At 48.6% G+C, this 26,157-nt stretch overlaps 1 protein-coding gene across 1 annotated transcript; it reads left to right on the forward strand.

Moving 5' to 3' along the window:
• Window positions 1-794: 794 nt before the first annotated feature.
• On the forward strand, window positions 795-11,640 carry LOC144157914 (calcium-activated chloride channel regulator 3A-1-like). The gene is made up of 3 exons (XM_077688632.1): window positions 795-903; window positions 3,152-3,379; window positions 11,323-11,640. Exons 1-3 carry the CDS (start codon window positions 898-900, stop codon window positions 11,626-11,628), a joined length of 540 nt encoding a protein of 179 aa, XP_077544758.1. The 5' UTR covers window positions 795-897; the 3' UTR covers window positions 11,629-11,640.
• Window positions 11,641-26,157: the final 14,517 nt, after the last annotated feature.

A 26,157-nucleotide genomic window follows, 5' to 3' on the forward strand; every position in this document is an offset into this window, starting at 1 on the left:
TTCCAGGCCCCTGACCAAGCTGGAACCTTGAGTGTACGGCTGCTATGTTTAGCCATTGCTGGTCCCCTTCTTAGAGGCAAGTTTTTCCTTGAGGAGTGCCTTACAAAAACCTCGGGATCACCTACAGATGAGGGTCTTAATGGCTCCATTAAGCACAGCCTCCAGACCCCTCACCAAGCTGAAACCATGAGTGTATGGCTGCTATGTTTAGCCATTGCTCGTCGCCTTCTTAGAGGCAAGTTCCTCCTTCAGGAGTGCCTTACAAAAACATGGGGATCAGCTACAGCTGAGGGCCCTAATGGCTCCATTACCAACAGCCTCCAGGTCCCTAAACAAGCTGGAACCATGACTGTACTGGTGCCATGTTTAGCTATTAGCTCGTCCCCTTCTTGGAGGCACGTTCTTCCTTCATGAGTGCCTCACAAAACACGGGGATTAACTACAGCTGAGCGCCGTAAGGGTATCCTGCCATGGCAACCATATGAATTAATGGAGGCAATGTTGCAAGAAGGTAGCTTCCCTTGTTGGCACCTAAAAGCAATGCAACAATCATCACGTGTACACTCACCTGTGTGGTGTGTTGGTCGTCACTACAAGCTTTAACTTGACGAACCAGATAGACCACTAGAAAATAGTAATTATTTTCCACTACTTATTACATCCTAATTGCAATTACAATAATAATCACAATTACTAAGAATACTAATTACAATTTGCTTTCACTTGTTGCTGGTTCTGCTACTTGGCAGTTATTGCATTGTAATTATTCCGTGCCATTTTTAATCCAGTATTCCAACGCCGAATCTGTCGAAGCCTATTCAAGTTGACTTCGAGGAGGTGCAGCAAACGGAACAGCTCGCCCAGCGCGTTGTTCTCGTCCTGGATGTTTCCACTAGCATGAAGGTGAGTATCTCGTCATCGGTGTCCGTAATACCTGTAGGCATTATTTTCATATAAAACGCTTACAATTAGGTGTGTTGCATGTTAAATAATTCTTGCACTGAGAGGCCTCCGCAACAGTTAGTATTAGTTTTTGTCGCCTGGAGAGCGACATAAAGCAACTGTACCGAAAGGGCACTTTATTTTCAGGTCACGGGGCGGAACTGTACGCTTCCTTGAACTTTCATTTGTTCACTCCGTGACCCATCATCTTACTTAAAGGCCAACTGCAACGAAATTTTCGCCTCCGTAAATACACTATTTTCCGGTAGTATAACCTTAAAAGTTTCTACCTGCAAAATTTGGAGGCCCAAATGTGCTTCGCTGCATCATAAACGAAGATCAAAAACGCTCTTTTCAAACCGAAACTGGAAAAAAAGGGCGGCCATTACGGGCGGCAGGAAGTGACGTTACACTCAGGAATCGAGTGGGCGCAACCGGCGGATTTTCCCACAGCTGCCTGTGAGAAGACGGCGCGCATTCGATGTGTTTCGGGTCGTCTGCTGCTTTAGACATTTAAAACATGCGCGAAAATGGGTTGGGAAGTTCGTGCAACCATTATTACTTCGTTGTGAGCTGCTGAGACGCGCCTGTAGTAGTTCGGTAAAACGAAAACACAGGCATCGCGAGACGTCGTAGCGAAGCTGGGTGCACAAAAGGCAGTGGTTTAGCGCTAGATGGGCGCGGGCACAGCTAATATGCCCTGTGCCGATCGAACCATCCTGTGTTTGTGAGAGAAAAGAAGAAAAAATAGCTACCATGGGAGGGAAGTATAAAATATGCCGGCTAGGGTGTAGGTTTCAGCGCATGTTGTGAAAGTTCAAATCCAGAATTTTATTATTTTTGTTTACGCGGGAAGTTTTGTTCCTGTTAGCAGGCTGCCCGCGCCAAATCTTTATATAATGATGCCATGCAGCGACGAAAGCACTGCAGTGTCTTCACTCGTGAAGCAGTGACCTTCCCCGAGGCTCAGTACTGCGAAATGTGGCCTCGTTTTTTTGTTTTTCTAACTGGCGAGAGAAATGTTGCCAACAGCGGCTAGCATTTATTTGTTTTTGGACGAAGTAGTTTGAACTGAATCGATTCTGTGTAGTGCGCCGCGTGCTGTACTCGTCGGCGCCCCGACCGGCGCGATGAAGTGACAACAGCGTATCATCTCGCGTCGGCGCAGAGCTCTTCGATGCCGTCGGCGTACTCGCGCTCTCGAAAAGTCGACCGGCCGATCGCGCAGTGGGCCACACAGCTAGCTGCCGTACTCGTTCACGCCCCGACCGGCCGCGACAACTGCGTATCGTCTCACGCTGGCCGTTCTGCTCGTAGAGACGCCCGGCCGTGAGCTTGCAGCACGCCGCACAGCCGCTGTAGTCGTTCGCGCGCCGACGCACCGATGGTTGGTTGGTTGAACTTTATTTGAGCCCATAGAGGGCTCACCATCAAGGCAGCCGATGGGGCGGTCCCCTATTCTCGGGGCCTGTATACCGAGCGGCCGTGACAACAGCGTATCGTCTCGCGTCGGCCGTTCTACGTATTGCGCACTCGTAAAGATGCCCGGTCGCGAGCTTGCAGCGCGCCGCACAGCTACCGTAGTCGTTCGACCGCCGCCGCACTGACCTGCCGGCGCCAACAGCGTATCGCCTCAAGTAGGCCGTACACGCGTTTTGCGTGCTCATTGAGTCGACCGAGAGCCTGCTGCCGCCGTCGCGACCACGAAATCGGTCGCTGTGCTACTGTCGTATTTGCTCTTTGTGTATCGGCAACCCAGAGTTTATTCAGCTTCTCGCATTACGGAAACCAATTATTCATGCAAGAGGCACGAATTACACTGCTCACTCGCGTGAGGCCGCACGTAAAAGTGCTGCACAAGAGAGGCGGAGAGGCGACGGCCGCACACGAGTCCTGACTGGCACGTAACATCCGGAAGTCCGCCGCAGTGGCGATTAGTTGCAGCGACACTCCGCTAGGTGCTGCGTCGACTGAAGTGGCGTGTTTTCAAACGGTTTTAATAAAAAAACTGCGCGTTTGTGGAGTTTAAAATTGGGTCACATGGGACTTTAGAGGTGCATACCACACATTGAAGTACAATTTAGGGCAGGTAAATTTTCGTTGCAGTTGGCCTTTAACCCCTGACACGCTCGCTCACGCGCTCGCTCACTCACTCACTCTCACGCACTCTTTCACGGCCTCATTCACTCACTCGCCCATTTTGTTACAGGATAACAACCGGTTGAAGGTCCTAATAAAGGGTGCAACGAGCTACGTGCAGCACATAGAAGATAACACCAGGCGACTCGCCATCGTAACCTTTAGTACGCACGCGACAACTGTTCGCTCATTGATGCTGGTGAATGGTACCACACGGTGGGAATACCTGGACGAAATAGAAAAACTTACACCGAGTGGATATACCTGCATTGGCTGTGGCCTCAAGAGTGCGCTTAAGGTACGCAGAAGTATTGGTGCTTGCATGTTTCTCTTAATAGAAGTGGATGAAAAATGAGCAATGAGCGGGAGACGTATTTACCTGGTGGAATTTTGGCGATCGAATCACTTAAAAATGTTAAAATTATTTACAAAATATTAAATTTATTGTTATTATTATGCAGTGAGGCCATCAGCTGCACCTGGCCATGTAATTATTATGATTCTGGTATATAAATAAATAAATAAATAAATAAATAAATATATATATATATATATATATATATATATAAATATATATATATATATATATATATATATATATATATATATATATATATATATATATATATATAATGTATATATATATATTGTTATTATATTATTATTGTTGTTAATATTATTGATGGTGCCACATAAGGATGCGTGCGTTCTTTGCTCCTGCATTTCTATGTAAAACAAGTTTGTACGTTGTGGTGAGGTGCAACAAGTGTGCTGACGCTATATGTATCACTTTGGCGGATGAAGACCTTCACTTAAATGTAAGGCACACACCGCTTCATCTGCAATGCCTGCAAGTCTGCTTCGTCGGCGGGTGGGCTGGCTAGCCCTCCAACGAGGCCCGACAACAACATCGGCATCTCCCGGGCAGCGGCGGCCCTTCCGTCGTCTCCTACCCTCGCAGCCGCCGCGACCCCACCCGTTCACCTTAGCGGCAAGCTGCTTTCCCTGCGCGCACTTCTCATCGACGCCCTGGAGGGAATTTCCTTTCTCTCCGGCCAGGTCGCCAAGTTGGAGGAGGACGACGAGCGGCTGTAATGGGAGGATGCAGCAAAGGCTAAGGCTTGCCGATGTCGTGAGGGACCTGCGGGAAGAGATGCGTTCACTGCGCACCGATTTCTCGGATGGGGGGGACACCTCCCACTTTCCCAGCTTTCTCAGTTCCCACCGTTACCAGCCGCAGCAGCCGTGTAAACAAAATCCCCTGCCCATTGATTACAAGCTCTTCACCTGTTGTGTCCCCGACCGCCCTCATTGCCTCCACTAGCCCGAAGCTGGTGTCGAAATTTCAGACTGCGGAGATGTCTGCCCCTTGCAAAAACATGCGTCGGATCTGACACGCTTTTCGCCACGTCCGTTGGTGGGGGGTGCCTCTGAAGAAACTGGTATGGTGGCGATCGACCCTCCCAAGCACAAAAAAATTACACCATCTTCCCAAGTGGGAACCCTGAGAAGATGCAAAGCCGTGCAAACTCGAGATGCTTTGCATCTCCTCGGGGTTCCCACGTAGGAAGATGGTGTAATTTTTTTGCTTTTCGCCTCCATCAGAAAAGCGGCTGCCGCAGCCGGGAATCGAACCCGCGACATCGTGCTCAGCAGCGCAACGTCTTAGCCACTGAACCACCGCGGCGAGTCACTGCCAGAATCGTTGGCGTCCATTGTCAGCTCATCGGACGGCGCAGACCGAAGCAGCAACTGAAGGGAGCAGCGGCGCGGACCTGGTTTATCTGAAGTGGCGCGGAGGAGGGGAGAGGAGGAGCAGTGCGCACAGATGTTGGGGAGAGGGGGAGAGGAGAAAGTGACGTTATTACAGCTGGCATGGAGAGGGTGAGAGCAGGAGCAGCGCACACAGGTTGGTGTGGAGAGGAGGAGGGGAGACAGTGAAGTTATCAGAGCTGGCGTGGAGGGGAGGAGAGGTGCGGACGGACGCCGGAAGGACAACGGACATAGCCCTGAGCAAGAGATGCTTTGCATCTAAAAAGCAGTGTTCGTGACTAAGTTGATCCCGATGACCACCTCGGCCCAAGTATCTGTGCAGCTTTGCGTCGTAGCAGTTGTGACTTGGCCTAGTCTCCAGCCTAGGCACTGTCTGTACAAACCTTTCCGTGGAGAGCTGCATGATAAAATGATCCACGCAGAGAATAATTATCCTGATGCAAGTAAATACGTCTTTAATTTTTTTTACCAAGATGTCCGCGGGTGTCACGCTAAATCAGCTGAGTTTTTTGCAAATGTTGTCTCATCGTGTTTTCCTATTTTAATTGTGACAGACTTGGCTGTTCCCTTACATTAGGTCTTTTTCACTTTTCCCTCTAAATTTTCCCTTTTCCCTCCCGGTGTTACCATGATCCTTCGCACGGGAAACTAAAGGGTGGCAGTGTGCTTATTGCCCTTCATAATTCGGTAAAGTGTAAGCGTCGCATGAACCTTGAAAAATACTTTGAGTCAGTCTGGTTAAGGGGGCACACGGGTCTTTGGGGCCGAAAAAGTGCCAAGAAATGCACTTTTTGCAAGCATCATTTTTCAAACGTACAGATCTTTTTCTCCCGGTGTGCGAAGTTTTGCCTCCGAAAACTCGGTAGTTGAGCAGTAACGGCTACTTATAAAAGCCCTACAAGGCCGATTCATCGAGATTCCGACGCCAAAAGAACGATTTTTCTATAATTCCTCACTGCTGCGAAACGGGCGGTATCGCAGCGATCGCGGTCTCGTTAGAAAGAGCGGACTTCGGTCTTCAATTTCCCGCCACTGCGGTTCCTGCCCGCTCAGTCGTACAGTGGGAAACAAGCGCCAAAAAGCAAAAATACGCGTTCCTATTCGCCGGAGAGCGCACGTGACTACACAGCGCGATGCGATTGACCGAAGGCCGCGTCTGTCTTCTGCTCCATGCCGTTATCTACGCAGTCAGGCGCCATATTGCTCGGGCTGTGACTACGACGTTTGTGATGTGAAAGGCCGGAAGAAAATCCCTCACGAAGAACCAAAATGGCAAAAAGAGAACGAAATCCAACCTCGAGAATCTCAGAGGCCGTTCCGCACCAGCGACGAGCGATGAAGGAGATAGCGACCGACCTTCCGTGGCTTGCGACGAGGCGCTTAACAACGTAGGCCTTGCGCCTCCGCCGACCGCCCATGATAATGCCTCTGGCAGCGGCCGCATCCGTCTCGATACAGCAATGCTGTACCCGTTACAAGTGGCAGAGGTGCGTCTCAACGCGGAAAACAAGCTGCACGAGCTTTCTTCAAACTGGAGCTACAAACGGAAGTGCAGCCTGTTGGACGATCCTGACAACGCCGCCGCCACGCCGCTGGACGAAACAAGGTTTGTGATCGTCAGTTTGACCCAGCTGAACGAATGGAAATCGGCAAGGAGAACAGGGAGTGCGGCCTTGCCGTAAAGCTAGTGCTCAAGTGTGCGAACTGCGGCGACGTGGAGCGCTCGCCGCGCGTTGACGGCGAGAGCAAGGCGAAGCCGTTTGCCATCAATGTTCTGGGCACGCGCGCTATGTGGTCGACTGGAAAGCGGCATTCAACGACGTGTTTTCGTCGATGAACAGTTCTTCGCCCGGCCTGCACAACTAAACGTGGCAGAGCTACGTGAAGACTAAACTGACGCCCGCAGCTGTTCGCGCATCGCAGAAGGTGACTGCAGATTGCGCACGATCAGTTCGGCAACTGCACGCGAAGCTCAACCTTGCGAACCCGGGCAACGTCGCCGTGTCGTACGACGGCTCCTGGATGACAAGGGGTCACTCGACGCACATCAGAGTCTGCACAGTGATAGAGTTATTCACGGGGCTCGTGCTCGATTATGTCGTGCTCTCCAATTTTTCCGCTGGCTGTGAGCGGGCGCCCAAAGAGAGTGACCCTTCCTACGAAGAGTGGAAGGCGAAGCACCTCTGCCAGAGAAACACCACCAAGAAAGCTGGAGAAATAAAAGTGGCGGCTGCCCTCATTCTGTTTCAGAGGTCGTGGGAGCTTCATAAGCTCAGGTACACCACACTGGTTTCGGGTGGTAACTGCCGCACCTACCTTGCTTTGAGGGATGCAGATGTTTATGGTTTCATTAAGATCATCGGGTTTCAAACACGTGCAGAAGTGAATGGGCACGCAACGGCGAAACCTCTCGAACCAGAGGCCAGCTGGCTCTAGAGCCCCAGTGGTAGGGGCCGGCATACTGGCGACCTCATCAACAAACTGACCTCATACTATGGCTGGGCTATAAAGTCCCACAAAGGGCGCACGCAAGCCATGCACAAGGCTGTGATGGCCACGTACTACCACGTGACATCTAATGATGCCATAGCAAACCACGGCCTCTGCCCCGCTGGTCCTGACTCGTGGTGCCGCCAGAACGCTGCCAAGGCCAAGGGGGAGCCAGCCCCCAAGCACCACTACAACCTGCCACCCCACGTTTGCGAGGCCTTGATTCCTGTGTATGAATGGCTGGCCGACCACAAGCTGCTTGAGCGGTGCCAGCACGGGAAAACGCAAAACAGCAATGAGAGTCTTCACTCGGTGATATGGTCGCTGGCTACCAAAAAGCGCCACGCATCGCTGCACAGTGTGGAAGCTGCGGTCGGAGAGGCTGTGATGCGGTTCAATGCCGGAAGTCAGTTGGCATCATCAAAGATCGTGCAGGAGCTGAACATGACCGTTGGCGCAGTGAGCAGCACACACATGGCCGAAAAGGACCGCTGGCGAACCAAGGACTATTCCTGCAGGCGGACATCCGCAGAAAATGTGCAGTGGACCCTCAGAAGGAGGCACCTAGGTGGTACCAGCAGTCAAGATAACTATGCCTGGGCCTACTAGTTGTTTCGTAGAGAAAAAGTACTCCACCTTTTACTGTTTGCATTAAACATAGCAGTGCTGTGTTTTTTGCCATTTTCTTAAAATGGATATTTTTGACGTGTAGGAACTAGCCCCGCCGGTATCCCCGCCGGCCAGCCCCGCCGGTAGCGTAGTGGTTATCGCACCAGACCGGTATTCTGGAGGTCGTGGGTTCGGATCCCACCTGGCGGGCATTTTTTCTCCACTTTCTTATTTTCCAAATTCTTTATCTTGAGCTACTACATCCTCCCCTTTGCTTTCCGAGGTCTTCTTGACTGCCAATTCTTATTTCTGTCTTATTTTCAACGAGCCCCTCATTTCTTATTCTGATTCGCTACATGCATAGCGAGGGCCTCTGTTCTGGCAGTCTTGGTGCTATAGGGAGCTTAAGAGGGTTCAACGCTGGTCGACCACTCTCGACATGTCGTAGACGCTCGAGCCAGGGCCCGGGGGTTAAAAAGAAGGGCTCCTTCACCCCGAGTAGTCCGAGTGGCCCTGGCTACCACCCCCAAGCGCAGGAAACAAAAAACACCTGAACATAAATACCCCAGAAAGTGGAGGCTAAAGTTGCCCCGCTGGTAGCGTAGTGGTTATCGCACCAGACTGGTATTCTGGAGGTCATGGGTTCCGATCCCACCTGGCCGGCATTTTTTCTCCACTTTCTTATTTTCCAAACTCTTTATCTTGAGCTACTACATCCTCCCCTTTGCTTTCCGAGGTCTTCTTGACTGCCAATTCTTATTTCTGTCTTATTTTCAACGAGCACCTCATTTCTTATTCTGATTCGCTACATGCATAGCGAGGGCCTCTGTTCTGACAGTCTTGGTGCCATAGGGAGCTTAAGAGGGTTCAACGCTGGTCGACCACTCTCGACATGTCGTAGACGCTCGTGTCACGGCCCGGGGGTTAAAAAGAAGGTCCCCTTCACCCCGAGTAGTCCGAGTGGCCCTGGCTACCTTCCCCAAGCGCAGGAAACTAAAAACACCTGAACGTAAATACCCCAGAAAGTGGAGGCTATAGTAGCCCCGCCGGTAGCGTAGTGGTTATCGCACAAGACTGGTATTCTGGGGGTCGTGGGTTCGGGTCCCACCTGGCGGGCACTTTTTCTCCACCTTCTTATTTTCCAAATTCTTTATCTTGAGCTACTACATCCTCCCCTTTGCTTTCCGAGGTCTTCTTGACTGCCAATTCTTATTTCTGTCTTATTTTCAACGAGCCCGTCATTTCTTATTCTGATTCGCTATATATATATATATATATATATATATATATATATATATATATATATATATATATATATATATATTAGGGGCTTGGATCCCACCCGGCGGGCATTTCCACTTTGTCTTTCCAAACGCCTTATCTGTTTCAATGACCTACCACTTCCTCCGCTTTGCTTTCCGAGGTTTTCTTGGCTGCCAATCCTTACCTCTATCTTCTTTCAATGAGCCCCTCATTTCCCATTCTGATTCGCTATATATTGTCACGTAGCCAAAGACGACACAGCTGTCTTGAAGAAAAACACGTTTATGAGAGTAAACGTGTGCTCCCCTAACAACTCAAAGAATACACGGACGGCGAAACAGCAGTCGACAAACTGACGTGTGCAGACTGGTGTCGGCGAATCGAATGCCGGGGCGTTTGCTCTGCAGGCTTATTTTTCGGGACGCATGGTTCTCGAACCATCGATTTACATCCAGAACATTGTAGATCAATGATTATTCCAGGCTAGTGATGTTAGGCCGAAACAGTCTCCTTATCTGAATGAGATAGCCCGTGCGGCATAAAAATAAATAATGGAACACGCGCTTCGCTCGGGGCACAGACAAGAGCCTGGCACGGCCGTGTAGTAAAAACAAACAATGAATAAGCAAACCCATACATGGTTCGAGGAAAATAAATATATATATGAGACACATCAAAAAAGGAATGGATTTAACGTTTCGACCGAAGACCCACCATCGTCGGAATGGTGAAGGCTGGTCCCCAGTGGAAACTGTGCCTCATTTTCTTCGTTATACTTACCGGTGTCCATGAAATTGTTTCCCGCTACATATATAGCGGGGAAAAAGCGGGAAACAATGATATATTTGTAAAGAATGATAAGGTTTGAAGATGGTCACCACATAGAAATAATACTTTGGAGAAGGTAGCATTGTGTGTGTGTGTGTGTGTGTGCATGGCAAAGCATGTAACTTTCGTTCAGTGTAACCAACGCTATTTTCTTTTTGTGTGTCAGGCAAGCACATCTTGCATTGCCTTTGTCCTTCCCTTTTTCTTTTTCTTTTTCACGCACCAGCACGAAGGCCATCCGGCTGTTCCTGGGCACACTAATAAACACTGACTGATTGTGTTTGATATCACTGCTGCTTTCTTGCAGTGTAGAGATGGGTCTTACAAAATGAAGATAAATGTTCCCGCTGCTCAGCTCCAGTAACAGTTGCCATGGTAGTTGTGGAAGCGTTAGTAGTAATGGAAAATATGATACTCTGTTGCACAAAAGTTACCCGCCGCGGTGGCTCAGTGGCTAAGGCGCTGTGCTGCTGAGCACGAGGTCGCGGGTTCGAATCCCGGCCGCGGCAGCCGGTTTTCTGATGCAGGCAAAAAGCAAAAACGCCCTTGTGTACGAGATTTCGGCGCACGTTAAAGATCCCCAGGTGGTCTAAATTAATCCGGAGCCCTCCACTACGGCGCGCCTCATCGCCTGCGTTGCGTCGGTGCATGAAACCCTACAATCAATCAATGTTGCCCAAAAGTTGTGGCAAAGAAAGTGGTGAAGTTCAATCTACACCTATATCTTCTAATCGGTACATTACTCAGGTGTGGCGTAAAGCTCATGCGTATGCGTGCGGGCAGGCATGCGTGCGCACACAAACGTGCACACACTTGCGTACGCGCGGGCTTGTGCCAATTCGATTAAGAGCTGTTACCAGGCGCCTTCCCACATCGTCTAACTAACCCAGTGACCATTGCACAGATGTCTATTTGTAAGCACCTATGGTGCTGGTTTCTTTGGCATCATGTGTAGATTTTCAAAATACTCGTTTTCTGCTGAGTTACTATGCCAGAAAGCCATTTATTCGCAGATACACTATGGTTCTTCTTAACTTAGACGGGGGCACATTGGTTACCAATATTTAATTACTGGTTAGATACGGCTCCTCATTGCTTGAAAGTCATGTTGCCCATGTCAAAGGTTTGAATGTGCTCTTATGTTAAGTTCGAACAAAATGACCATTGAGGTTATATCACGTGAAGGTGCAAAAAGCAGTGACCAAGCATAAGCCACGATGATCGCGAAGTGCTTGAGAGTCACTAGCACTGGCTTAATCGCACTTTCTGTCTTTGCAGGAACTCACTTCTCCAAAGGAGAGTGCAGAAGGTGGCGTGATCGTGCTCGTAACCGATGGAGAGGAAAACGTGGACCCCCGTATCAAAGACATGCTGCCGAAGTTGATTGAAGCGAAAGTCGTGGTCAGCACAGTGGGACTTGTATCGGAGGCGGACAAACAGCTCCTGGATCTGGCATCATCGACGGGCGGCAAGGCGTTCATCATGCGAGACAGCAGCTGGCCGAGGGATTTATTATTGGAGGAAATTTTTGAGTCGACTACTCTCACCGAGAATGACGGCACTCTCCACTTGAAAGTGGTATGAGTTTCAGTGGTAGTACACGTCACACCTTATAGTAAAACATCTTTGCTTTACAGCACTGGACCCCGGCAAATGCAGTTGAGAACGCCGCTGTTCTTTCTATACAAAGCCAAGATATTAGTACGCATAAAAGTGTGTGTTGAAACACGATTGTCAACTGCCTAGTTAAAACTTAATGTAGAGTATGCAACATCACGAAGATTTGTTGCTTCTTTCTTTTCTGTGCACTCTGATTACCACTACCGCGCGTGGCCTGTTACGTAATTGGGCCTCCTGTTAAGCCTATTACAGTAATTTTTTCGTGGAGTGCCGCCGCAGGTAGGATTTGCTTCTGTGGTGGAGCCTTTACGGGAACCGCAAAAAATTGCGCAGCTTACACAAGTGGTGCAAGGCATGAGAAAGAGCAGAGCTTGCGGCTCTCACCCTTTGACCCCTCACATGAATTTCCGAACTTGCCGCTGAAAGTTCTCCATGCCTGGCAGGTCCGGATCGTTCTTTCCACAGGCTTTCACATCTCCCCTAAAGTCCCCGGCATGAGCACGTGCTAGTATCTGCGGTAACCGGCTTCGCGAACTCTACTTCAGGCACGAATTCACGCGGGCTGGTGAAAAGAACAGCACGCGAAAGACCGCAGCACGAGTGATATTCCTAAGAAGCCGGTTTCATAATGCGAGGGACCTAGGTTACATTCCAGCCACGCGAATCTCCCCCCCCCCGTTAGGCTTTTTCATGCCGTGGCTGTCTTGTCATGGTTTTTTGTTGTGCATAATTTGTGGGGTTGTGTTATTGCTTTTTCAGTTATTTTGTTATTTATTTTTAGGCTCCCCAACCCCTGCGTTTTGGAGATTAAAGATGTGTGCATTTGCCTTCCCTTCTCATAATGAGGCAGCCTGGGAAGGCTACAAGGAATGGCTTTTGCATGCTATGGGGCCCTATATTCCTTGTTAGGTTAATTTTTTTCTGCCTCCAAATTAACCTGTTTGGGTGTTACACTTGCGAAGTATCTAACGTGGCCTTTTTTTTCTTGCAGGTGTTGTGCACTGCGTTCCCACGCGAACCTTTTTTTTTTCAATTGGCAGGACATGTTACTGTTCTCCGCCGCTGCTCGCATGTACTCCTCGGGTCTTTGGCGAGGCACAGTGGTTAGGTTGCCGGTTTCGTAGTGTAGAGGTTCCGAGTTCGATTCCCGGGGTATTCCTAACATTTTTTTCTTGAGGCGCGGACTCCCAACTTCTGCTCGTGGAATCCTTTCCTCCACACCACTTTCCCTCACACTTCTTGGCATATAGAATTTTCACCCTCTCCGCGTCGCCGGTGATGATTGTTTTCTGGGAACGCTCCACGGCAGAACTAAAATCTGAAAGAGCTCTGCTGGTGAAACGTTGCAGAAAATTTCCAAGGGCATGCAATCCGAAACAACTTTCGGATGTGCCGCATAGTGAGCAAGCAACCAAGTCGTTATTCCTCGCTCTCGGGCCACAAATCTTCTCAATTCGTAGTCAAGCCGGAGGGTATAAGATAACAACCCATGAAGTTAGCGCTTATAAAGCACCTGCGCGCCGCGCGTTTCCCCACACAACGCACAGGAATCTCAAATCAGTTGCGAGAAGGGCATGGCGTGCATAACATAAATGTGTCAAGTTTTGAAACCGAGATCAGCGTTAGTGAGTGATAACAAACTCAACAACCTCATGAAAAAAAAGTGCTCAGAAACCAGCTTCGCGAGTGTCACAATATGGATTTGTCTTCTCAAGAAAGCTTTATCTCGGTATCTAGGATCGTGAAGCTAGACAAATTAATAGTTTTTTGTAAAAAACAGGATTGCTACAAGTTAAAAGAATTAACATTATGGAAACCAGGAAGTAGGGGACTTTTACGGCATGCAGATGGCCTCTCTTATCTAGATAGCACTTACTGAGGGATCAGTGTGCGAAGAAAGAACCACGAGGGCGGAGTAAGAGGCTAAGGACGGAAGAGGCACTTCCCAAAGCGCTTTTCTCTTGCTGTTTAGCAGCTTGTCACCGTTGCTGCAAGGAAAAGCTTGTCAGCAGCGGAGAGCGCCAGTGCATGTTTTCAAATTCCTAATACTCTTAAAGTTTCTCAAAATTGGTGAATAATGCTATATTGTTCGAAGGCGAATCGAATACTGCGATGCATCTTCACCGTAATAAACAGTTTAGGATGTTGTCACGCCCATAATAAGTTCTTTTTATTCCTTCAACATACCGAAAGCTTAAATCATTTCAAAAACACGGAACGGAGGGAGGTGAAAAAGGTTGAGTGCCCCATTGAATCCTGTCTGTAGTAATACTTTCGTAGAGACACCAGTAAGAGATTGAGCCGAGTAAAATCCCAACAGATGGGCTCAATCTGTACCTGTAAAGAGACGTGCCTGGCTCACTGACTGGCTGACTCATGGCATGGCTGGCATAGTTTGTGTCATCTGTTCTTCGCCGCGTGACATTTTCGTGGTAGTGCTGAATACATCCTCACCCTGGCACCAGCCTTGCCCAGTCTCGGGTTATACGTGGTTCTTACGTGGCGGCAGAACCATGAGACGAACCTTGATGATTTGGGTGTCAGCAATCATGTTGCGAGGGCTGTCACACTGTCTGCTTCTCCTTCAGATGTGGGGAAGCTTGCGCTTTGTGTAATTAAGCACTTGGTCTTTTCTTCGTGACATATCCTCCGGTCGAGGGCGATCTTCCCGGTCAAGACTTTTGCAAACTGACAAATGGGATGAAGACAATCGATGCGTTGGCCGTGAACAGTGAAATGCTTGCAGCTACAGGTGACGATGATTGCATCGATGATGCATAACCCCGCTGTAGCAATGTCCTCAAGGCGACGACGAAGCGTCATGTGTACTGGAAACCACATTGGACGATAGGGCTTGGGACACATCATTGGCTAATCGTGGCTGGTCATGATCGGCTCGTCACGGGCCAGGGACACGAGACGGGGCACAGCGTCAATCGAGTGCTAGCCGCAGTAGGGCTATGCCACGTGGGCCGTGTACCGTCGAAGATCACGTTCAGGCCGAAAAGGATCGGAGATTGGCTAGGATGGGGGTGTGGCCAGCACACTCCACCAAAATGCTGTGTGATCGCAGGAAAAATGAGGCGAGGATTGTTTAGGAATGATGACCGATGTATTTAGGTTATGTTGTAATGCACAAGACCAGAACAAACACAACATGAACCATACCGCTGTGGGCCCAGCCTCCAACGAGGACAAAAAAGCGCGAGGCATGTAACCGGGCTCGGTATTTCTCATAGCTGACAATACATGCACATGTCACTGTCTCACAGTTTTTTATAGCAGCCACAGAATATGAAGAATGCATATTATTCAATAAAAAGAATGCATGTTTTTACAGCTTTCGTTTTAATTTTTTAGTCCCTGCTTATATAATATTTGTTTTCGCTTACAAATGCGGGCCATAGAATTGTCCTAACAAACATACAAAAGGTGAGCGGGAATTTCAAATCAGATCCCTCAGGAAGGGAATTGATTTCAATTTTTGCGCCCTACCATAGAGTCGCTATCTCTTGGGACTTCTGTAACCAGGCACCTCTCCAAAGAGCCCATCGTATATGTTATAAAACCATGAGTGACGGGTATTCATCACACTTGCGGAGATAATACTTCCCTTGGGCAGAGAGAGAAGCAATTTTTATTGCCATAAGTGATTGCGGCACGGTGGGTGCAACCCTTCGCGTCGCGATGATTTCAGCTGCTCGAAAAAATAGCTGCTTCTGGATCTGGGGGTCCAAGCATTCTTCTCCACTCACTGGTCAGGGGAATGAATTGGAGGGAAGTATGTGTCCTGTACAATCCCACATCACAGCACACTATCTTGATGCATTGTAATTTAGCATAGTCGCCTTAAAACACAAGTTTCCACCCTTTGTGTATTGACAACAGGAGGGAATTCGCAATCGTGCACAACTCACTTATCACAAGTAAGAAAAGTCAACACGTGTTAACTAAACCATTTAGTGTTATTAGTAGAGCGGCCGATCTGGTAATCACTGGCTACTACCGCTAGTAGCTTAGGATACCCAATCTCCGAATACATTCTCAGACATAACGCATAGGCTGGCTGGCACTAAACCTAGTTGTTCCCCACACACCTGGAAGAATCATTTAAGCAACAATGCACGTGGAGTGTTCTGTAACTTGTTTCCCCTTTTTTTCCCAACAGAGTCTGTATAGTATCTTGTTACTCAGAAAAATGTCTAGGAGGAGACTCTTGACTGACTCCGAAGTAGGTGAAAACACGAAGGTGCATATGAGCAAGAACCATCACGGTGCAGTTGAGGCACGACATGTCGATTCCAGCCATTGGCGATATAAGGAATGGCGCATAACCGATGGCACAGGCCAGAAACGCACCCTTATATCCATGCCGGATAAGGTAAGAAGGAGATATCTCTTGTTTTTCTGTTCTGTTCTAAAGATGTACTTCTGTTTCGCTGATACATTACGCATACGCTGACTAGCCAGGGTCCATTGTATTCCCGAGGGCACACCTAAAAGAACCATGCAAACAGGGATGGCGTTTTGTCACTCGTGTTTTTTTTCTGCTTTTCTTACAGCAGTTGATGACGCGGCAGGAGGAATCCACGAACACTTTTGAAACGACATTTTACGTAGACAGTCAATCAGTAAACAACACAGAGGTGACTCTGAGGAAGCACCATCCCGACAACATTACGGTGCAGCTTGTCAAACCCAGCGGTCAGGTGTGCAACGAATGCAACATAACGTATGACGGCAACTACACACGCATCCTTTTAACCACGCCTGCGGAGGTAAGATGGCGTTATTTCTCATTTGCTGCTGTTGAGTTATGGTGCCCTTTGTGTTGAAAAGACTATAGATAGAAAGAATGGAGGTTCTTTCCTTGTTTGGGTGATGCCGCTATGAACCTTAGAGGGACACTAAAGGGTAAAACAAGTTAGCCTGAATCGATGGATTATGGTACTGCGAACCAAAGAACGCTATTATCGCGACTAGTTGTTCTTTAATAATGCAGACAACGCCAGAAATGTGAAAACAGGTGAAGGCGCCCCGTAGGCTTTTGGGTACTATGGCTCGTGACGTCACAAAAAATTGCGACCGGTGCCAGCCTTTTGGAGAAGCATATGTAAATGCTTCCCCCAAATAAATAGTTCTAGAGTTGCTGAGCACGCAATGTAAATGTAAACTTTCCGTGAGCTCGGCAAATTTTAAAAGATCACAGACTACAGCTTTATATACTGCGATACACGCTGCTTCCCTCAGGCGTCAGAGTTGGCCATCATGCTTTCAGTAGTTTAAGCATTGCCGAGCATTAGCTAAGTCAATAACGTACCACGATGAACACCCTAGCTTCTGCGAGCAATAACCAAGGCAGGAAGCACCAAAATGCACAAGTGGTTCAGCGACCCGTCTGAGCTTCTAATACGTTCTTCCCGCAGATTTTGTTATTGGTATAGCATGCCTGCGCCGGGTTCGGACCTTATCGCCCGTGTAAGGTTGGGGTACTTACTGCAGGTGGTTATCCCACCGATTCCATACTTCTGCTGTTCCGTTCGCCGCGAGCTGCTATTTATAAAAAAAAACGTTATTCGTACGCCGCGTGAGTTCTATCCATGTTATGTTTAGACCCGGCGTACCTCGGCCACAAGGTTGCCGGGAAGCCGGGAAGCAGTGCAGGGAAGCGAACGGGTGCCGGGAAGCGAGCGTACATTTAACGCTGGGTTGGCGTGAAAGGAGAGGGACGTGATCACCAGTCGACGTGAGATGAATGCGCCGGCCTGAGCCACGCCTAGCCCAGCGTTTATACATTGGCCTAGCCGGACAGCCGCGTGTGCCCAATATTAGAAACAGTGTTTTTGTTTTCCGAAGGGAGCGCTTCGGCGGGCTTGATGGGTCCGGGTTTGCAGTGCAGGCGGATACACCAGAAACTCGAGCATTGAAATGAATTTCCGGTTTCGACGGTCCAAGTCCAAGCCACTTTTCTCCGCGAGAGAAACTTCCTGCGCTGTTAGAAATAAATTGGAGACGTGAAAGCTGCAGGTGCGAGTCTGTGAGCACCTATATCGCCAACCATTTTAACTCTATACCACACCAGTTCTTCGCTCCTCCTTTGTGACGCGATGCCTACCTCACGAAAAAACGAAAGGGAAGCGGAAGAGTTTAGCAGTATCCGCAGCAGCACTATCGTCCGGGGTAGGCTGTGGTGCTGCGCAAGCGCGAAGAGAACGCTGCCAGGCTCGGACACCAGCTCTGCGTCTCCGTCTTGTCTCCGCGGCCCTGGCCCGTCGGCCACAAGCGCTGTGTAAGATTTGTGGGTGAGGGCGGCCCACCTCTTTTACGTCTACAAAATTGGTGAAACCGGAGACACCGGACTCGGCCAAGCCATGAATTCGCCGCCGGGGTATCGGCAAGGCTTCTACAGCAAGCCGCCATCTCCGCCGTTCCCTGCCGTGCCATCGTTCAACCCCAAGGGCCCGGGGCTGTTGTTCGCGCACATGGAGAGCCACTTTTACATTTGCTGTTCCTTCAGTCAAGCCAAATGGTGCAACATCACATACCAGGCCCTCCCTCCCGAGATGCTTGCCCAGCTCCGCGCTGCACCAACTGGACTAAATGCCTACAGCGACCTAAAATGCGCAGTCGTAGAGTGCCTCGACGTACCGGTGGTTCGCCTTCTGCCGCTCGTAACAGAACCAAGCCACCAACTCTACAGGCACAACCGCCCAAAGTTGTAGTGAAACTCGAGCCCCTTATCAATATCTGCGATTTCAATGACACCGGCGCGCCTGAGGAGAAGTCGGTACATGCCCCTTTGTCCTCCCCGTCGCTGCCAATCACCGTGACTCATTAAAAAACGTCGACTCCCCTTCTGGCCAGGCAAAAATGGAGGCGCCAGTCACTTACACTGACAATGACACTGACGTCACTGGCGCCCGTCACTGACACGTCGCTGACACTCTTCGACATCACCCCGCATCCACAGCGTGCTCACGTCTTCAGCGTAACGCACCTACCCTTACAACTCTACAGCCATTGTTTGCTCATGATGCCCACTCTGCAGTCTCATTCTAGTTCCCAGAACCCTCAACCCGCCATATGAAGCAACAGTGTTGCCATACTCAGATCGCACTCCCTCCACAGATTCAGTTCCGTAGGCATCAAAACAAGCAAACCTAATTCTCTGGAACTGAAAGAGCCCAGCGAAGCACTGGACATCCCATCCATGACATCTAACGCCCGGCACCCCAGCGCATTGTTTCTCGTGCACGGTTCACCCGAGTTCTTAAGCGACGAGGAGCAAGACCACTAGATTTGGCTGGGGAAAAGATGAAACGACGTTCCAAGCATCGTGCAGGGCGTCGAGGTCCTGGTCGTCCGCCACACCGCCTGTCTAAACCCACTTCCACGTTTGTCTTAAAGCTGCACCGTGCTCTCATCCGGCACCATCCCAGGCACAGGATTAACCTTCAACCTCCGGATTCTCCGGGGAGTGTACCCCTCATCATGCGACTTTCTACTTATTCCATAGTCGCAGTTGGCATATGTTTGCGCTGCAGCCACAGGAATGAGACTAACAGCATCCACGGCCACGCGACACGCCCTCAGCGGCACTCCCAGCCCAGACTTTCTGAACTCGCCTGTGGCTGCCTGTGCCGCAACGACGACTGGATAGGACATTAGACATATTGCCCTCCAATGAACATGCACATTGTGTGTACATATCTGTACATAGTAAACTTCTACTATTTTGTGCAGCTAAGGGGCATGCTAACTTTTCGTCACCTATCGTTTTACCCCGTTCTCTACAGCGGCGGTCATCTGCAGCAGCGTCTGAAGCAGCACTATCGTCGTAAGTAGGCTGTGGGGCTACACGAGCGGGAAGAGAGCGAAGTGGGCTGCCAGTCTCCAACGCCAGAACTGCGTCTGCGTCTGCGCCGCACAACATTTGTGGGTATGGGCGGCCCGCCCGTTGTTGACAAGAGAAATGTTAGCTCCATTTACTTATTCCTCAGCAAATTGCGCATCGTTGCTCTTTGAACAAAAGCTTAGACTGCAACGAAACGTAGAATCTTTAAGTTAAAACAGAATTTCATGCAGCTTTCAGTGTCCCGTTAAAGAATACTTGTCTTTTATTGCATGCCTACAGCCTGTGCGTGTAAAATGGTAGGACATTGTTTATTTGTGTGGGGAATATGTAGTGGGTCTCCCAGGCGGCACAGAAAGTGTGCCCCAAGACCGGCCCGTCTATGGCCGCTTTCTGGCATGTCCGGCCAGCATCCAGGTTCTGGCAGCCACTGATCATGCGTTAAACGGCCAACATTCGGCAACCAGCGCTTCGGCATTTTTCCGTCCGCCCGTGTCCGGACGCACAACGGCAGCTAACCGGCTGCCAGATATTCAGTTCTCTTACGGCTGCCGATGTTGAGAAAGAGAACGGCCGAAGTACGGCCTTAGGGCATCCGTTTTTTCTTCGGGAAGCGGTAATCGGCCGAAGCACGGCAAGCGACCGGCCACAGAATATGCGTATTCTTGCGGCAGTTGGTGTTCGAAAGGAGACCGGCCGGAGCGCGGCTGCCGTGCATTCGTTGTTCCAACGGTGAACCGCGCGTCCGGCGGACGTACGGCCCCAGAATATACGTTTTGCATTCGGTTAGCTGTCTTCGGCCGAATTACGGCCAGCGAATGGCCACAGAATATTTGGCAACCGGTGTTCAAGAGGAGACCGGCCTACGTAAGGTATCTGGTTATACGTCCTTTTTTCGGCAAACGGCATCCAGCCGAACAACGGCTCGCGCCTGGGCGCCGAGAATTCATGCACAGACGTGTTTGGAAGGAGACCGACCGGTTTTTCCCTGGGGGGACAAAAAGCCGTTAGGGAGCTGAACAACGGGGACGCGTTTTTCATCCGCTCCGTGTTTCTACGTTTTAAATGAACAAACATCGTTTGTCAAACAGTAATGAGTGTTCTCGGTGAACGGGCAAGGTGCAAGGACTCACTGGACATTAGCAGGGAACCTTTTAGGCCATCGAAATGTCATTTATTGCCACAAGAAGACTGTGCCACACCGACGGGTGAGCTAAGCCTCGCCAGTCATCGCCGCTACCACGCTTCTGCCTCCAGCTTCGTCGACGCATCATCTCGAGGCTATTCGCCCGCTCAAGAAATGGAGAGCATTGAAGACATCGATCCGCCAGAGATGTCCGATCCGAGATGGAGATGGTTCACCAAAATAACTGGCCTTCAAGGGCGTCGAGCAAGCGGCAACCACGCAGGAGCTAAACCGCCACCATGTCAAGGACTCCCCACCAAAGAAAGGCAAGTGCGAGCAAAAGCGCAAGTTATTCTGCTTACAATTAAACTGCGACAAGCGATGTTGCACTATGTTGTTGGTGATAAACGTAGAAGAGACTCGCTCGTGCATTGGAAGAATCAACTTCATGCCCTGCACTATGTTACTTCAGGGGATTTTACGACTGCCTATTTAGAAAAAAAATTATTTTAAATTTGCGATAACAACAGATCCTTGTCACTGACGAAGCCTAGCTGTTAATTTAGTTCCGATGTTTGAAGGTGAGCTTAGCTACTCTTGGGATATGACTCATTTGGCTAAAAATAATCGCCAGCATCCTGGCAAACACGGATTTTGTCAGGATTTTCTTGCTCAACGCAGATTGTTGAGTTCACGCACGATTTGGCTCTTGCAATAGATAAGCTTAAAGTGGTTGACTGTATATTCTTGGACTGCAGAAAAGCAAATGATGGTGTTGCATGTCACCTTCTGCGTAGTACATTTCATCCTATGAACTGAATGAATCGGTTTTTGCATTGTTATTACTATTGGCCCTATAGCTTTGTTCAAAAGTACTGTGTAGTTAACCGGACTATAGCGAATGAACGTGATTCCGTATACCTGCAGCTTTATTCGCATTTAATAACATCCTGGTGTGCTGATTCAGAAAAGTTTTTGGATGTTAAACAGTGTGTTAACGGCACCTTTTCAAGAAAACCTTCATTCCAATTGGATACGTATACCGTAAATTATGCTGCTGTGCCAACGGCCGAGGAATATAAATACCTAGGAGTTTATTTAGGGAGTGGTTAGAGGTTAAATAGGCAGGTTCACACCATAAAAGTTACGGCTGCATATGTTTTTGGCTTTCTGAGGCGAAATTTCAGTGAACCTCCATCTAACTGAAAAGAACAACCGTATTTCACTCATGTGCGCTCAATCTTGGAGTACGCATGTGTTTTCGTGGATCCCTACACCAAAGAGCTCGTTGATACGCTCGAAAACATACAGAATATGTCAGTGCAATTCGTATTAGGTAATTGGCACGCTCAACTTAGCATGAGAGAAAGTAAAAGTAAACTGAAATGGCAGGACGTGAAAGATCACAGATGAAACCACAGGTTTAACTTTTTTCGTAATATCTATCATTAGAAAACTGTTGTAGAAGGTGAGAAGTATGTCCAAGCGCCATTCTACATATCGCAAAGTGGGACCGCTAGCTTAAAGCAGATTATTAACTTTCCTTTAAAGGTGACGCCTTGCGCGATTCATTTTATTTTACATCAATACTGCAGTGTAATTATCTTCGACGTATGATTGCGTTAACTGTTTATATTGACGATTTTCAGCGCGCTTTGTAGAATTATTTTGTTATTTTGTCTCATATTTAATGCTTAGTGTTATGTATCTCCCTTCTGTAATGCATGCAAAGGAAAGGAGGCATCAAATAAATAAATAAATAAATAAATAAACAAATAAATTAATAAAACAATGAATAAATAAATGAATAAAAATAAATAAATAAATAAATAAATAAATAAATAAATAAATAAATAAATAAATAAATAAATAAATAAAATTCCAGAGGCGCAAGTTTGCCTCCTACGGGTTGAGAACCCTACGCATTCAACCTTGACCAATAAAATATTTATTGCCCTATTCGTTGCACTATGCAAGGTTTCCTGTATACATGCTACCATTGCTATGTTATTGGTTTGAAAGAAATTATGTAACTCTAATTTTACGCCTTTCCTTGCGTGAACACAAAGGGATACAACTGCAGCCACCTGAAGCAGGGCGTCATTCGCGACGCGTCTAGAATTTTTTGAACGAAGTATGACATTAGAAGAAAATTAAGCTCTTTTGGACTATTAAGTGGTGTGGACGTATACTCATGAAAACAACATTAAAATAGATTGAAAATTAAAGTACCTGTTCGCTCCTTCTTAGGATCAGCCCTGCGCAAGATCATCAGAAAAGTTGATCGAGTAGAAAATGTCTTTGCAAAAAAAATGGGCAAAAACTGGACATACTTTTTTGTGAAGGAGTTATATTAAATGCTCCTGAGTGTTTTGTTGAGAACCAAAACGCTTCGTAAAGGCATTCACGCCGGTTTTATATACATCAAAATTGGTCAAGCAACTGTTATAAAAATAGTTTATGTAGTCATAGCATGAAAGTGTTCCGGAATATTGCCCTAAAAGAAATTGGCTAAAAGCGGCGCAATTTATCTCTCTGAAATTCAACCCACTAAAGTATGCGCCCTCCGCCCCCCCCCCCCCTCCTCTTTCCCCGTTTATTACAGGTAAGCCGCCCCACAGAGGATATCAGGATCTGGACAATACATCTATTCAAGCTCTACAAAGAACTGAATATTTTCCGTGTTCGGCAGTAAAAGAGGCACAGCACTTAAAGGACCGACAATTTGTGAGCACTGTTTAATAAATTAATTTTGCTGTCAACTGAGGCTGGTAATTAAGCAAAGCTGCGCTGAAAGCTTGACGGCTGGTGCTTGCGCGCGAACTCACTTTGATGTGGCTGCATTGGACCCAAAATGCTGGGTTCGTGCTGCTTCTGCACTGCGCGAATGAGTCATCTGCTTGCGCGACATGCAGTGACCGGCCTCAGTACAGCTAACGTACTGTGGCTGAACTCCTATGCCCGTAGCACGGCCGTATTTCCGGTAGCTGTAGTCCGGCTGGAGTCCGACGACCGCATCTCGGCTGTCCTCCGGCGGACGTACTTCGGCCGTACACGGGTGGCTTTGGAATGGCCGGAGCCCTACGGCTGGAATCTGGCCGTATGACCGTAAGCCGGTCGACTGGCCGACGGACACTGGCCGTTGGACAGCCATGGGAGTACGGCCGTATACGGCCAAAAGGCCCACATTTGGACATGGGCCGAACATGGCTGCCGGAAAACGGCCGGACAGAAAATCACCGGCCAAAGTACACCGGCCTGTTTTAGGCCGAACAGTCCTGTGCTGCCTGGGCTGTCGCCTTCTAGGCTGTTCTGAGACGTCCACACATATGCGCATCACAGTCTTACGGTGCACAGATCTCGTGCCATAAAATGTCGGCAACAAAATTAAAAGATATCAAATTTACTGCAACACTAATATTTTTATTGGCTTTTATTCTTTTTCTGTTAGTGCTGTGAAGAGCGTGTTTTGCTTTACGTTTATTTTTGAGTCGTGTGCATTGTTGCATTTTTAACATGACTGCTTTGAACCAATTTAGGGGTTGTTTTATATTTCAGAACAGCGCGTTAAGTAACCTTGGCCGTAGGGTCGATGTTTCATTACAACCTTATAGCGCTGATTACTCTTATAGCTAATCGTCCGAGGGAATTACCAGTGGTGTGCCCATAGACCTGTGATATGCCAACGTAAATTCAGGTCATCGTCATCATCAGAGCTCCTTAAGGATGAGGTTGCTGCTCTTTTGCCGAACCAGTCACCCGTGGCCTACCCATAGACTGAACGTGAATTATGGTAATCACCATCATTGGAGCTTGTTTATGTGGGCTTTACTGTATAGTGAATGGTAATCACCATCGTTACAGTTGTTTAGGTGGGCTTTACTGTATGGTGATTAGCATAGAGCTCTTCCACCGAACAAATCACTCATGGGCTACCCATACACTTGCAAACGGGAGTTATGGTCGTCATCATATATGGCACCTTCTGGTCGGTTATTTGAATGCTCGCGTGAAATAAAATCTTCAAAGGGACAGCAGCTGAACACGTGAATGGGCATTCCTGTCCCTGCACAGACTCTATATTTGGCTCTAATTTCATGCTGGTCCTGGGTGTTCGCAAGATTAGCAGATTTGTTTTAGGCGATTGGTCATTACTGGGCGTTGCTCGGGAAGTGTGAAACCCATTTCTGAAGTGTGAAACCCAAACTCATGAGTCGCGAAATGTATGGTCTTGTGGGCACCTTCAAAAGGAACCTACAATTGTACGCAACATTAGGTTTTGTTTCCATTAGGTAGTCATTGATTTCAAGGACACAGGAGGGAAATGTGTGGGGGGATGGAGATTTTTTAAGGATTTACCACCATGCAAATAAATCACCGCAAAGCTTGCACTGGAATCGACTGTTTATCTTCCCTCTCCGCGAATTGGTGCGGCACCATCACTGCTTTTGAGCCGTTGTTAGCCCCGGGGGCACCGCATACGGTTTATTGTAAAATCCTTTTCTGCCAGAACAGAAACAACACGAAGCATATATCAGAATATCTCTTCAGCATGGATCTGTATGGCTCATTCATATGAACATTTTTTAGAAAACAGAAGATAGTGGCACCCTTCCAATTTAAAGCAAGTTGGATTGGTTTATGAGTGATTGTAGACCTCGTTAAAAGTGCACCCAAGAGGACGGAGATTTATAAAAACACAGACACAAAACAGGTCAATAATTATTTAGAAGAACGGTGGGGCAACTCTTGTCAAGGTTGGTGAATGATATAACGTGCATGCAGCGGTGCATGCACTCCTGTAGGGTCTTGGAGTTGGCTGAATATCGGTTCTTCTCTCCTCCGCGATCCTGCAGCCCTCCGACAAAGGGTAGCGCATTCAGGACCTTGTCAGTGAGTACAACGAGAAAAAGCACGTCATGGGGATCGACACATTGGGGCGTTCCCGGGGTCGTTTTACTCAAAATAATCCGTTTCATGCTGATGGCTCCAGCGGCACGAAGAACTGCGTTCGGATGGTTAAAATCTCGCAGATACGGTCGATGACATTTCACTGCACTGTGACGCCCCCGATGAGGGGGTAGCGTCACACTACCAACTAGGGGGGTCCACACGGAGTTTAGAGGAAAGGAGGCAACGGAGATTTGGCTATAGCAACAATTTAATTAGCAATGAAGCTGTGCTGGTGCCCACGTGCTCACCCGGCGATATGATGGCACTCGTAGGAGCGGGTCAGGAAGGCGGCTGGCGCTGCACCTCGGAGACGGGGCCGCTCGCTCTGTGGCCAGAGTGCACGGGGTGCGCTTTCCCTGTTGGGCCGGGGGGGTGGAGACTCGTTCAGAGGACGGCCATATTTACGCACACTGCAGGGGACTGGCTCGAACTCGTGCTGCTACATGCTTGCTGATGTGCGTAGATAGCTACAAAGGAAGATAGGTGTTTCTATCTCGGCAGGAAGGCGGGAGCACTTTTTGACGTCTCCTACCACGTCTCCGACAACGGCGGGTGGCGATAG

The sequence above is a fragment of the Haemaphysalis longicornis genome, unplaced genomic scaffold, assembly GCF_048455015.1.
Source record: "Haemaphysalis longicornis isolate Haplotype H1 unplaced genomic scaffold, Haemaphysalis longicornis Haplotype H1 scaffold_10, whole genome shotgun sequence".
NCBI classification, from domain to species: domain Eukaryota; kingdom Metazoa; phylum Arthropoda; class Arachnida; order Ixodida; family Ixodidae; genus Haemaphysalis; species Haemaphysalis longicornis.

Excerpts from the sequence above, each read along its gene's own strand:
- LOC144157914 (XM_077688632.1), top strand. Across the intron at positions 3,380-11,322 it reads GCCTCAAGAGTGCGCTTAAG|GAACTCACTTCTCCAAAGGA; the intron begins GTACGCAGAAGT and ends CTGTCTTTGCAG.